This window comes from Henckelia pumila, chromosome 3 (genome assembly GCF_033568475.1).
Source record: "Henckelia pumila isolate YLH828 chromosome 3, ASM3356847v2, whole genome shotgun sequence".
Taxonomy (NCBI): domain Eukaryota; kingdom Viridiplantae; phylum Streptophyta; class Magnoliopsida; order Lamiales; family Gesneriaceae; genus Henckelia; species Henckelia pumila.
The window spans coordinates 176,502,506-176,518,121 of record NC_133122.1 but is presented as its reverse complement, the minus strand read 5'-3'; the positions used below and the strand labels follow the sequence as shown (position 1 = coordinate 176,518,121).

Genomic DNA, 15,616 nt, shown 5'->3' with positions numbered 1-15,616 from the left:
ACACGCGCTATGTGATGCGAATATTGAAGTTTTTTTTATACAAAAAGTCTAAAATACCCTTAGATAATTGATATATGTGAATGTATTGTATCTCATCTCTTTCACTCATCTGTTATTCTCTCGGCTTCTCTGAATATTTGGAGAAGATGGAATCAAAGGTTGATGTGAGGTATCCTCAAACTCCATGGTGTAAGTGCAACGTTAAGGCTCATATTCGAGTTGTCCAAACTGAGAAACCATCCAAAGGACGACTGTATTATTGTTGCTCTTTTCAGAAATATGGGTATTTTCGTTGGTGTGTCCCTGAAAGTGTACGTGGTGTTGAGGTGTCATCTGAGATGGGAAGTGGACAGCCATCGTCTCAGATGGGAAGTGGGCAGCCATCGGCTTCAATGCCATGTCCAACAAGCGAAAGATCGGACAGTGGGCAGCCATCAGCTTCGATTCCAAGCCCGACTACCGAAAATTTGCATGACAGTGGCAATGAAGACGTGATATTGGAATTCAAGCTTCTAAAGGTTCGATCCAACCACCAATGTAGCTGCAGGCGTTGATGAAGTTATGTAAGAGTCCTTAGGGTTCCTTTTTTTAGGTTTATGTAATTTGGGGATTATGCAATTTGGGGCTTTATGTCATATTGTTAAGAAGTTTTCTGTAATTTATGGCTTTATGCCATATTGTTAAGAAGTTTTCTGTAATTTGTGGCTTTATGTCATATTGTTAAGAAGTTTAATGAATTATGAAGCTATGTTGAATGTATTTTACTGTAATTCGATGTTAATGTTGTAATTCAATGCATTTTCTAATAGAATGAACTCTAATTCTGTTGGAATATGAAGGTTCAATACATAATTCATTGATCAAAATGAAAGTTCAATACACCAAAGTAAATAACAAAATGAAGGTTCATTAACTTAGTGCAACTATTCATAAATTTAGTACATCCATTCATTTAACAAAAGTACACAAAATAAAGGTTGCAATTGTACTTGAATCACAAAAGTTCATAAAATCAGTCTTTCTTATAAATCAAGTCCAGCCCTTTCTCTTGCTCTCCTTTTGATTTTTTTCCAAAACAGCTGATATTGTGGTTTTCTTCACTCTTGCATTTGCATTTGCACTTGCTTTTGCGAATTCATTTCCCATTGCATTAGCTGTTGCATTTGCACTTGCATTAGCATGACCACTTGCATTTGCATTTCTATTTGCACTTGCACTTGCACTCGCACTTGCACTTGTGGTACCACTTGCACTGGCATTAGCATTAAAAATCATATGAACCCGATGATGTTGTGCCATTGAGGATTGTGGTGGTTGTGTAGCTAATGGTGGTTGCTGTGAATTTGAAGCCGAAGATGGTTGAAGTGAATTTTCAGGAACTGTGCTCCTTTGTGATGAGGCTGCATGTTGGGCACCTGTGCCTCTATTGTTCCTTGTTATGGATTCAGGAACTGTGCTCCTTTGTGATGAGGCCGCATGTTGGGTACCTGTGCCTCTATTGTTCCTTGTTATGGAGGTGGCCTAATAAAATTTAAGGTTAGAAATTTATAAAGGTAAATATTGAATTTTAAATTTTACCTCCTTGGATCTTGTCTGCTTTCTCCCTGTTCTTTGATTCCTTGATGAAGTTGTGCTCTAGTTCATAATTAACATATTCAGTAAACTATCATCAATTACATATGCATGCATAAATAAATAAAAAAACTGTTCATACCCGTCTAGGATTTGTGCAGCTGCCTATATTATGGCCTGTTTGTAAACAATTAGAGCATGTGTGAGTCAGCCCTTGTCTTGTCGATGTGTTTTTCACCTCGTCTGCCCCTCTTTTCCTTTTTTTCTTAGGCCTCCCAGATCTTTTCTTCACTTCTGGTGGCTGGAGTGACTCATAGGTTGTCTTGCAATAATAATCTTCACTTGGTACTACGTGGATCATGTGAGAATATGTCCTCAAGTAAGCATCTCTTTTATAGTATTGGTGAACAAACTCCGAAATTTGAAGTCTATGCTCCCTAATTGCTGCACAAGCATGTGAACATGGATATCCACACAACTGAAACATCCCACAACTGCATTCTTTTTTATCCAAATCAACAATATACTGTCCATTCGGATTTTGAACCTGGTACTCCATCCCTCCACAAAAGAGTGCATGTGAATTTCTGCCCTTTTCTTCAAACTTATTCACTTTTTTAACTATATTTGGACACACCTCACCTACATACTTTTCAATTCCTTTCTTCTTCACCTGAATTCTGATCATTAGTTTTGTTCTAATCCACTCCAACATAGAGATTATATGCATGTCTCTTGCTTCCAAAATATAGCTATTAAATGATTCAGTCATATTATTGACAATAACATCACAAAAGGATGAAATAGGGAAGTAAGACCTGGCCCAATGAGATGGAGGGATTTTTCTTAACCATTCAGCGGCAGTTTCATAATCTGGACTGGTCTTTGGATCGGCTGTTTCAATTCTTTTCATCCAGATTGTGAAGTCATTCTTGTTTGTTGTGCTTGCTGCTCCCCACAACAGCCCCTTCAAGTCCACACCAGCATGCTTTCTTGAAAAATTTTGGTACAAATGGCGTAAACAAAACCTATGTTCACAATCTGGATTATGAAGTCATTCTCATTTTTGTTCTTTCATCAGAACTTGCCAAACTAATAAGTTCTTCATCTATCTCGAGGTCACTATACCAAAACTCTGTTTCTTCAATTTGTTGAGCATCTAGTTGTCTTTTATTCATTTCTTCCATTGCATCAATCCCTGCAGAAAACTCGGAATTTAAATCCTCATCGGATTCAGAAAAGCTGCCATCTAACAAGTGTTTATCATCATCTCCAACTGGTGTTCCAACAATTCCACTTTCATCATCATCTATCGGGTCACTGCCAAATGAAGCACTCATCTCCATTTCATCATTAACATTTGCATTATCAGTTGGTCCAACTGTATTCTCACCTGGAATAGATTTTCTCTCCTGCGACCATAATGTTATCACATTGCAATTCTTGAAGCAATTGCACATAGTACGAATCTCTGCATCCCCAACAATCTTTACAATTCCTGTTTCAAATGACCTGTTTGGTAATTTGAAGTAAAAATCCACATTTGTTACCTGCCCACCAGCCGCTTTGTACATATCAGGCAAATCATCGACACAAAACCTATCAAGATCGACACTTGGAATCACATATTTCAATCCACCTCTATAACACTTCTCGTCAAATTTCCCACCAAGCCACATTTCGATCCAAACCATCGAATCCATCAATTCAATAAAGATACCTCAATGCACACTGTAATTGAAAGAAATAAAAACATAAATTTCGAGCAAAAATAATAACACAATCAACGAACCAACCAAGCATAACCAAAACATAAAAGTTGGTGAAAAGAAAGTCCAAGGAAAATTTACTAGATTAAGTTACGATATACAAGTCTTGAAGATGAGCAATCAATTGACCTCCTGTGTCCGATTGAAAGTTCAGCTGTAGTGACCCTGCATGGAATCACCTACTAACTGGCAACTAATAGCATGCATTAAACTTAATACAGCAATATACTTATCAGAGTAAAAACGTGCGGAAACTTAACCATAATTTACATATCAGCTTAGTAATATAATCCAGGCTTAAATCTGTAGTGATACAACCATATCGAAATTCTTAAAAGTAAACATTGTACAGCTAATAAATCATGCTGTATAAAAAAACTTTCAAAGCTCCTCAGTACACTCGAAAGCTCGGAACGTGCTCTCAAGTTTAGACATCCAGCTTCTAGCTTGTTCAGGATTCTCGCCTCCCACTAAGGGTTTCGGTCATACCTGCATGAACTTATTAATAGTATAGCGACGTCGACCCTCATGAGGATGATGTTGATCATCCTGATAATGATGGCGATGATGATGATGACCACCTCCCTGGCCAACACTACCGTGACTTTCGTCAGCCATATCCTGAAAAGAATTGCACATTAAAATCCCAAATGCGCAAGAATTACTCAAGACTAAACTAAATCCCAAGTACTAATCCCAAAATCTATGCATGCTCTGATACCAAAAATGTAGTGACCCTGCATGGAATCACCTACTAACTGGAAACTAATAACATGCATTAAACTTAATACAGCAATATACTTAACAGAGTAAAAACGTGCGGAAACTTAACTATAAATTACATATCAGCTTAGTAATATAATTCAGGCTTAAATCTGTAGTGATACAACCAAATCGAAATCTTAAACAGTAAACATTATACAGCTATATCGAATCCTGCTGTATAATAAAATCCTCAAGGCTCCTGCTCCCTAGTCCTGCCTTGAACTACCAGCTCCGTCCATCCTGCGACATGCCCCATGGAATAGGGTGTCCAAGATAACAACTAGGACGTGAGCGCTACGCCCAGTACATAGACATGAGTAAACATATGTATATAATGCATGCAACATGATGACTGGTACAGGGTCATCTGAAAAGTCATGCTCAGAACCGGCGTCATATGAGTGCTGCCACCGCATGGATCAACCTCTGGGTGCAACCACACTCGTCTAGTACACCAGAGTAGACAGACATAAATGCCCCCGCCGTCGCGGTACTCTCAGTGACAGATTATCGAGTATAGAGCTGAGCGGCTCTATAATCAGGTATAACAAGGTATAGGCTCAACGTGTATATGCACATGACATATGAGTATAGAAAACGGTAAATCATACATCATGCCATATAATAATGCCAAATAAATGCAACATGTAAACATGTATACTCGCTGGCAATCTCAGTCAATGTGTACGTACCTCTAGGCTAGTTCAAGTATAATAGGATCCTAGGTTCCAAGCCTATATTCAAAAGTTCACCGTATCACTACATAAATTCTATAAGCCTTAACTAAGCTAATAAGTACTCCCAAAACTTAAATAGATTCCCGGACCATACCTTCGTCCGTCGATAGCCCTTTGAAGTCGCTAGTCCCGGATGACTATAACCACACCTTGGTTATTCCAGAACCTCTATTATAACCGATAGGGCCCTCAAGTGTATAACTCACACTATATAACTGAAGAAGGAAACTCGGGAATTCGTAATTGAAAATGAACTCTGAACGGCCCTATTTATAGCCAAATTTCTCGGCCAGGATCGGAACTTCCGATTTCGGGATCGGAGCTTCCGATCCAGCTCATTGCGTGCATGTCTGCCACGCCAGGATCGGAACTTCCGATCTACGATCGGAGCTTCCGATCTGCTCTATGACCGACACTTGTCAAAACTCGCGACTGAGTCATCGATCATTTTTTACAGCTGGGGATCGGAACTTCCGTTCCAGGATCGGAGCTTCCGTTTCGATCGGAGCTTACTATCCGGGATCGGAGCTTACTATTCGGGATCGGAACTTACTATCCGGCCCAAAATGAAAAAGCCCAAATTTTACTTCTGAAGTCCAATAACACTCCGAAATTGGTTAAATACCAACCCTTAATCATGTTTAACATATTATTATCTTAAAATGGTATCTGGGTTACTACATCAGCAGTTCATATGTTTAGGGTTTGACTGAGAGAAATGGAAGAAAATGAAAGATATCGGTGATGGCAGAGAGGAAGGGAAGAAAAATGAGTGATATAGGTGACAGATCTTATTATTTATGTAGGGATAATTTTGGCATTTTTATTTTTAATATGACTAAAAATTAAGTTGGGGTGCGTGTGCTACCGATCCGGAAACACAGGGGGTTTTTAGCTCAAAAAAATTACACAGGGGGTTATCAGCGAACCCGGGATATCACAGGGGTGATATATGCAATTTTTCCTATATTGTTTCATTCCTTAGTTTAATAAACATAAGTTATAAAACTTGACATTTGGATTTACATTTACATTAATTACGTATATCTTATTGAGTAATTAATTCGATATATTTTTTCATTGAGCAACCAATAAAATCTGAAGTCATGTCTTCAAATAATATAATCCCTTTTTTGTGTCGATTCTTTGAAAGTGAAGCAACTATTTCTATTAGCTATTTGCACATAATTAATCAAAAGAAGTATATCATCTTACATGATTTAATATAAGTCTCAAATAGTATTTTTCTCCTTAAGAAAGATTTGTTGCATTTACGTTAACCAATAACCTTTTTTTTTTAAATTCCTCTTGTACCAATTTTTTCTTTAGTTGTCCCAAACATTATTTCAAGGAACTCAACGTACGACAATGTTATTGCCTTTGTACTAATTGAGCAAGAATGAAAAAAATTAGTTAATAATATTTTTGAGTTGCGATCTTGACGGAAAACATAATCTAAACTCTGATTCCTTCAAAATGTCAATGTTTATTCGACAAGTGTAGTGCTAAATTAATGACAGCTAAAGACTATTCATTCAATTCAAACTCAAACATTAGCCACAATGCATCTTGTGTGGATACCCATTTTGAATCTTTGAAATTTTGTATTTCATCTAGAGTAACGGTTTAATTTTCTGAAGCAATGTGTACGACTATTTGTCATGACCTTTGTAATTTTACTTGTACAGATATTTAACTGCAATCATTTCTAGAACAAATGTCAACATTTATGTGGCAATCATATCTCATAAGAAGCTAAGAGTTGTAGAGAAAAACCCACTGATGATATACTTTAGCAATTCTTACATCAATTGTTTGGTTGTCATTCCTTCTTCAATAAAAAGGATAACCAACTTCTTTTTGAACAGTTCTAACCCTATAAATGTATAGAATTCACGTTTCGAGGAAGCAAGATTAATATTCATTTTAACTTCAAAAGAAGTGAATGAAAATATATTGTTATATATACTCTGATTCTTTCCCGAAAATGCTCTGCTTTTTTAGATTGTGTGTCACTAAATAGTACTAATAATTTATGTTTAATGATGGTGACTGCTAATCTGATTGTACCGTTATCATAGTAGTCAGTAGAACATAAGGCTCTCAAATTCAAACTCCTTTGCATGCAGTGACGCCACACGAGCATTGAGCTTATTTTTAATAATATATTGTTCCTGCACGTTGTGGGGGTGGGGAGATAATATTAATAGATGTTAATTCAAAAGGCATAAACATGTCTAGAAATATTTTGCAGCAAATTCATAAGGACATGAATGACTAATACTTATTTCTTTTACATTGATGTTTAACAACTATGAGAAATATTTCATTATTCTTTATTTTCCTTTCTTTCTTCGCCGTATTACATTCTTAATTCATTGAGGGTGTGTTTAGGTAGCGAAACTGTATGTTTGGATGTTGACTTTTCATTTCTTAGGCATTTTCTGCAGATTATGCAACTGATATTTTTGCACTATATGAAACTTATAACTAATAAAATATACGTGGGGACAGTGGTTTTGGTTGAATGCAATCGACAAGAGCAGAAATACCATTATAGAATAATATCCTTTGATTGATAAAATAAATGAAGGAAAATAAGTGTATGCAATGCATATATTTCAGCAGATGAGAAGAACAAGAACTTACAAAAAGTTAAAATAAAGAGGTAGTGATGTTTTCCGATTCATTTCATACTTTCACGGTCAAAATGGATATGAGCCTAAAATACAAAATGATAACAAGAAGATAAAGACAAGTGTGCATTATATTGATTTTTAGGGCTAATTGCATTCACATCCCCTGTGAAAAGTCTAAAAGGCATAAAACCCCCTAAGAAATATTAATAGGCTAATGTATCCTTTAGTTTTTTAAAATGTAGCACATTTCACCCCTATGTTATACAAACTCGGGCACATTTATACCCTCTCATATGGGTTTTTATGTTAATTTTTTTAAAACATAGGGTCTAACATTCTATTAATTTTACACAAGGAGTTTTATGCCTTTTAGACTTTTCACAGGGGGTGTGAATGCAATTAGCCCTAAATTGTAGCTATGAGAGGGTTTTGTGGACTTGTGTTGGCAAGAAATTTTAATTGGACAATTGGACTCATATGCAACAATGGCGATCCAATCGATTACTAATGCATTTATATTTTCTTCCTGAGACAATGATTGGGGGAAAATCCGATATAGGTGTAATCACAAACCAAAAATGAACCATTGGATTAATTTCTGCAGGCAGTTGCATCGAACGAGCTGCCAAAAAAGAATTTTTCTCAAGAATGACATGGAATTTAAGGATTCAGTGTACGTAGTCAATACCATTATTTTTTTAGTTACGACGATAACAAACACGGCAATATATTGTTTTTTATAATAAAAATTATCCTAATGAAAATATTTTTCCATTAGTGCATTCGAGATAATTTGATCTTATCGAAAATAACGTATAAATGTATGTATGCATATGACATAACTCTTTTTTTATTATTATTAATACATTTGTACATATGGAGTTGAACTAGAAATATAATCTTTATTTTTCTTTCAAAAAATAAATGAATAAATTTCCCTTCTCCGATGAAACGCAAAAATTTGTTTGCCTAACTCCTTGTAGATTTCTTCCGTATTCCCTGGCTTTTGGTTGACATGGATTTTGTGGCTCAAAGATTAATTCGATCTTCATTTTTTTAAAAAAGAAGAAAAAATAGACTTGTGTTTCACGTCAGAGATTCTTTGTTATTCTTTTGTGTATTTTATTAATGAGTTATTGCTTATTTATTTTAAATTTTATTATGTATTTTTTATTTTTAAAAATTGGATGGTTGGAAAATAGTTAGGCTCCAAATAAAATAATTTTAAAAGATCTATAATTTTAATGTTATGTATGAATTGTCAAAATCAATTATTCAATTCCGGTTACCTAAAACTATATTGATATCGACAGAACAGATTGCATTTATTATTTTCCGAATCGACCACCTTATTTATTCATAACATTCACAAGTTAGCAATTTCTTCAATTATATCACAATTTGCTATCTTAATTTAATATTTATCTTATTTACGGTATACACATATATGTTGGGTCTGAATTCTGTGTAAAACTGATCGAAACTGTTTAATTGATATTCTGACATATATCCAGATACGTACTAGAACAAAACACGAATAGAATGTTAAAGTCGATGCTAGAGTTGGACTCTATCTCCTTAAGAAGATTTTTCCTAACACGATGCTTATATAGTTATATGACAATCGTCTCTCAAGATACAACAACTTTCGTTTTGTAATAAAAGCGCTCCTAATTATAAAATCCGGCGAAATTTAAAATTTTTTTTGAGTCCACAAAAAATGTTGAACAAAAATATGATATGAAGGGGGTCTTGGATCTAGCACATGTTCATGTACCAGCATCGACAAATATATTTTTTTTCTATTCAATTTTTTCACTCAATAAAATTCGAAGCATTATTTGTGAACACTTTAATAATTTATCATTCATCCTAATTGTTAATCGAGAAATAATGTCATCAAAAATATTTTATCGATCCTAAATGGATACATAACCCAATTTTTCCAACAATATATATATATACCATAATGATTCTCTTGGCATGAACAAAATAAATTTTACAAAGGTGATAATAAATTAATTTTTTAGTTAACGAAATATTAGATTGACTATAAAATGTAAGTATTTAAAATATAATACTCAAATTAGTTATTATCTATATTATTTAATATAATTTATCCAGTGCATACATCACTTGCACTTTCTCAATTATTATTATTGTGAAAAACAGAGGACAATATAAATGTTTTAAAAGGAGACGATCACCCCCTAACCACCATTAATGTGCCAGAAGAGCTTTGTTCATATCTATCTATCTATCTATATCTATATCTATATATATATATAAATTCATTTAGTACTACTTGTCCACGCCATTAAATTAATCACGGTCGATCATGCATGTAATTAATATTTGTGCGTATTTGCTGAATTGATCATTTTTTAAAAATCGAAATTAATTTATTTAATTACCTAAAATATAATACAGTATAAAAGAATTGGGTTAGATATACATATTTTATTCCAAGAGAAGATATAAATATAATAAATTAAATATTTCAAATAGGAAAACATAAAAAGATTAATTTTAAAAATAATTCTAAATGAAAGAGACTCCCAAAGTAATATAATGAAAAAAAAAATAAACCCAAAAAAGCTACACTTAGCTGCTATGAATTATAATGTTAGCACTTAGCCATATATGCAGCTGATCATTAACATCTACGTAGTGTAGTGCAATAACTATATGTTTCCCTAAAAATGAGAAAAACTCTTGTGAGACGGTTTCATGGGTCAATTTTATGAAATAGGTCTTTTATTTGGATTATTCATTAAAAAAAATTTTTTATGCCAAAAATATTAATTTTATTGTAGATATTGGTAGAATTGACTCATTTCAAAAAAAAAAATCCGTGAGACTGTCTTACAAGAAACTTGCTCAAAATTAAAGCCCTTTTATTTTGTGGCATTGAGTTCCACGTCTACCAATCTATTCCCTCCACTTCTCGCCCCATGATTGGCTATTGACTCATGTAATTAGGTCACCCATTAAAATATTAATTTTTAATATAAATATGAGAAAGATTGACTCGGATAAAGATCTATGAGATGATCTCATATTATATAGACCTAGCTACTCATATATGTAATATGTGTGTGTGTCGGGATCGATAATGATTCATAGAACAGTTAGCTCAAAACAAATTAATACGAATTTAAGGAGAGATTTTTGCGCTCATGACCTCCGATTATTAATTTAATGTATTTGACATTTGATTATTTCACTTATCAGGAGAAAAAATTAATTATACATATGACAGAGCTAAATATACTATATGATATATATCAAATACAGGAGAGGTGAAAGGGAAAAAAAAATAATAAAAAAAAAAACCTCAGATTAAGAAATTAGCCTATTTTCTTCAAGTGCGTATAAAGACATGAACCTTGCACAGGGAAAAATAATTAACATGGCCAACCTCCTAATTCTAGAATGTGGCGGGGCTAGAAATCAGATGCTCTAAAAGAGGAATTAATAAATAATAACAAAGTGAATTTTTATTGAAAATTTCCATTTATTTGATTCCTCAATTTTCTTCTTGTACATATATATATCCCTTATACAATATCTATACTATATTAAAATTGAGACTCGTATATAATTAACATGCAAACTTTAGTATTCATGGTTCGTCTTCTTATTCAATATCAAATTTGTCCTTGTCTGATTTAACATTCATTATTCAAGAAAAAAATTATATTATATATTATTTTGAAAAAAACCCAAACATATACATAATATTCTATATACTTTTTATCTTAATTAATGTTAAAAAAAAAGTTTTTGTTCATGTACTCATCCATCGTGTGCTAAGAAATACCAGTGTTCGTGATCCGAAAATGTTGATAACTTGATATCTAGCTAACTTATGATATGGAAGGTGGTCAATGGTCATTAACTATATATGTTGACATTGCGTTTCAAAAAGCACAAAAACTCATGTAAGTAGATGGTTTCATGTGTCAATTTTATGAGACGGATCTCCTATTTGAGTCATCCATTATAAAAAAAAATAGAAAAATGTTATACGTACAATAATGGTTACAAATTGAGTTATAAAATGAATTTGAAATTGCAAAATTATCCCTACATTTTATTTGAAAGAAATCTTTCAAAATTATATTTAAGATAATTTTGTAATTTCAAATGTATTTTGTAACCAACGTGTAATCTCATTTGTACATGTAGCATGAACTAAAAAAATATTATTTTTTATGTCAAAAATATTACTTTTTATTGTAAATATGGACAGGATTAACACGTATCACGAGTAAAGATATGTGAGATCGACTCACAAGAGACCTACTATCCAAAAAGAACGTAGAATTTTTTTAACAATATTATTATTTGGACGATGAAAATTGATAACTTAAATCGATAATGCAAGAAATAAGACAAAATAATAATACAATTTTAATCCTTATCATGGCAAATGAATGAGACAAGATACAAACATGACAGCACGTATGTATCATGCACAAGCATGGGAAAGTGTGGCCGCCATTAATGTCTATTAACTCACTGTACCGAAAACCTTACCTAAGTTTCGGTATATATTAATTCAAGTAGTTGAATCAGCCCTCGTCTGGTAATCCTATAACTTTAATTCCTTGAAAATAGAGATAGATCAGCTAGCATTATATATATATATGGATACCAAAGATCATGGTGCAGTTTCCTCAGGCTCCACTGCGGTGGAAATGGGCCTAGGTGTGGCGGAGGAAAGCGGTCGTGGAAGCACCGCCGGCATGCGCACGACGGAGACGCTGCTGAGGATTCTGCCGATGGCCCTCTGCATAGCTTCACTTGTAATAATGCTCAAGAATTCTCAGACCAATGAATATGGAACCTTGTCTTATTCTGATCTTGGATCTTTCAAGTACGTATGTAGTATGAAGAGAACATTTCATGATACATAATTTATCTATTGATATTGTTAATCAATGGAATTCGAATATCTCAGTATGATATTGTCCACTTTGGACACAAACTCTCGTGATTTTGCTTTTGAAACAACCCAAAAGACCTCCTAATTGAGATATCATTTTATATATGAAATCATGATCTTTCATTGATCTTACAACGTGGGACTTTGATTCACTACCCAACAGATATGTAATATTGAAACAATTGCTCATTAAAAAAAATGTTATATGTACAAATACAGTTATAAGTTGGGTTACAAAATGTATTTGAAATTACAAAATAATTCCTACATTTTATTTGGAAAAATTCTTTCAAAATTAAATTTATAGTATAATTTTGTAATTTCAAATATATTTTGTAACCTAATGTGTAATCTCATTTGTACATGTAGCATGCATGATCAGTTGATTAATTTATAACTAATCTTTTTTTTTTTTGCCCTAGATATTTAGTGCATGCAAGTTGGATTAGCGCCGGCTACTCCTTGTTGTCGGCTGTCGCGGCGGCGGTGCCCCGCCACTCCACCATGTCCTGGGCTTGGACCTTCTTTCTCCTGGACCAGGTTTCTTCTACAAACATATATACAATTCATTACTTAGCTTTTTAACCATTAATTTCCATGTATTGATTCTTTTCTGAACATATATATAATATATCGTTTCATGTAAACCTTTTTTTGGTGTACGTAGCTGTTCACGTACATTATACTGGCGGCCGGAGCCGTATCGGTGGAGGTGGTGTACTTAGCATATAAAGGCGATGTGTCCCTGACATGGAGTGACGCTTGCGTCACGTACGGCGGATTCTGCCGGAAGGCCACCGCATCGGTAGTCATCACATTTACGGCAACGCTTTGTTATATGGGGCTGTCACTTATTTCCTCCTACAGGCTCTTCACCAAATATGAAGCACCCGAAGTTGCTTATACATAGTTGTCCATCAGTTGAATTGATATATATATATATATATATATATATATATATAATATTGTTCCTTATGAAATAAAACAAGTTGTGTGTAATGTGTGCCTTGGTTGTTAATTAAATAAATTTGGGAGTTGTGCAAGCAATTTGCTTCCAAAATTATGTATTATGAATGAAGATCATGTGCAAACAATTTGCTTCTAATTAAATTATGTATGAATGAAGGAATCATAATATCTTTAAGTTGTTGCTCTTATCAAATCTATGTTATAATAGTGCATGATCCGGTGCATACGTAATATAGTATTACCGTTTGGTTTGAGTGATAGGAAAAATCATGCATAAATAAGTAATATAATGCATTAAAAAATAAATAGAGTCTAAATTTAAAACTTCATGATGAATGTATGTATGTATGTGTCTCTCGTAGAGATATATTTTATGAGTATTATTTGTATCAATACAAAATTTAAACCCTATTTTTTAAAAAATATAATGAAAAATTGTTTTGTTGGTCTTGTATGTTTGTCATTTTACGATTTCGGTCCTCTATATTTTTAAATTTCAGTTTTATTCAGCTATTTTTTTTGGCAATTTTAGTCTTTTTTCTGATGTGGCGCTGATGTGACACCAATGCAGTGCTGATGTGGAGCTGACGTGTATAGTGTCACGTAAGCATTGTGGAAGAAAAATGACTTAAATTGGCAAAAATTAGAACATGCAGGACAAAAACTGAAATATGAAAACATAGATGACCGAAATCGCAAAATGACAAACATACAACTTCAAAATTGCAGTTTTCCCAAAATATAAACTCAATTTTTTTTAAGTTCGACCTCTATTATACTACATAGTACATATGCTTATAAGTTCTTGAATACGATCTTGAATAATTCGATATTTTATTAGTTCAACTCGAACTTGAAATTGAATCTTCAATCGAATTCAAACTTATAAAATTTAGTTTACCCCCTCGTAGGAGTGGGGATGCAAGGATGAAAACGATGAGTCCCCCGATTCATGTCTTCAACGATGTAAAGTTCACAACAATAAGTCAATAAGCCACCAATCATGTACTCTCTAACGTAGGCACGTAAGGTAAAAACTTTCTGATAGGAAAAAAAAATGAGGAAAACAACACATATGTTATAAAGATAAATACTTCAAATTAAAAATTATCGAAATTATATTTTATTTAACACATTTTACCCTTTGTGTCAGTTTTTTTAAAAATAAATAAATAAATAAGTTTAGAATAATATTAGTGATAGGCACTTATATTCTCCTCTTCAACAATGTTTCTAGATAAAATCCATTTTGGATAATGAAATTATGCCGAAATAGTATCCATTATGCTGAAACAAAACTAATTTCTCTCTTAGAGGATCGACAACAACGAGAAAGTTAATAAAGTTAATAAGTGAAATTGATAATTTGACAGCATAATAATATCAGTTGTAATGATTTTATTGTATATTCCTATCGTGGTTAGATTGTTAGATAAATTGTAAAGTTGATGTTGAAATATTAATTTTTTTATTTAATTTAATAACTTTGTGTCAAATCTTATTAAAAAATATTAGTAAAATTTCACATAATGAGAAAAAAATACAATTACACATAATTAAAATTTTAAACTTACACGTAATTATAAAAACATAACATAATTAATTAATTAAATTAAAAAAAACACACATAATTTAAAAAAAAAATACAGGTAACTAAAAATGACACGGTAAATTTTATATTTTTTTAAAAAAAAAATTACACTTTATGTTCAATTTTTTGATTTTTTTAAAGTTTCAAATTATTTTAAATTTTTATAATATTTATAACGGCCGTTCATAATTTTTGTTAACAAAATTTAAAAATATTATTATGCAAAAAACTCTTACTTGGTCTCTTAATATGCCAAAATATTAAAAAAAATATTTTAAAAAACCACACAAATTAAAACTATTTCTCTCCACTATCTTTATTTTTTTTATTTAATTGTTTCTATTTAATATACAATACAATTATTTTATTTATCTATTTTTATTGCTATAAATTTATTAGATTTTTTTATTAAAATTAAGTATAAAAAAACTTTCGTTACACACATGACACATCTGTGTGCAAATACGCTGGTATATAAAAAGAGTGGGGCCTTCTTCACCGTGCGGGAACCACCAACCCGCAGAAGTTTCTCGCGAGGGGGTGAGGATGATATGATCATATGAGCCAAGGAAGTCGAAGCCAACTTCTTCGCCCACTGGACGTGTTCTTACCCAAAATTTTGG

General features: G+C 32.7%; 1 protein-coding gene across 1 annotated transcript; it reads left to right on the top strand.

The window, feature by feature from the left end:
* The first annotated feature begins 12,083 nt into the window (after positions 1 to 12,083).
* Positions 12,084 to 13,577, top strand: LOC140892807 (CASP-like protein 2A1). The gene is made up of 3 exons (XM_073301809.1): positions 12,084 to 12,364; positions 12,856 to 12,973; positions 13,101 to 13,577. The coding sequence occupies exons 1-3, from the start codon at positions 12,135 to 12,137 to the stop codon at positions 13,341 to 13,343; spliced, it is 591 nt and encodes a 196-aa protein (XP_073157910.1). The 5' UTR covers positions 12,084 to 12,134; the 3' UTR covers positions 13,344 to 13,577.
* The last annotated feature ends 2,039 nt before the right edge of the window (positions 13,578 to 15,616 follow it).

Bases quoted from the DNA above. Each gene is read 5' to 3' on its own strand.
- LOC140892807 (XM_073301809.1), top strand. From the start codon at position 12,135: ATGGATACCAAAGATCATGGTGCAGTTTCCTCAGGCTCCACTGCGGTG. The intron at 12,365-12,855 runs GTACGTATGTAG...TTTTTGCCCTAG, and splicing joins TCTGATCTTGGATCTTTCAA to ATATTTAGTGCATGCAAGTT. The intron at 12,974-13,100 runs GTTTCTTCTACA...TGGTGTACGTAG, and splicing joins CCTTCTTTCTCCTGGACCAG to CTGTTCACGTACATTATACT.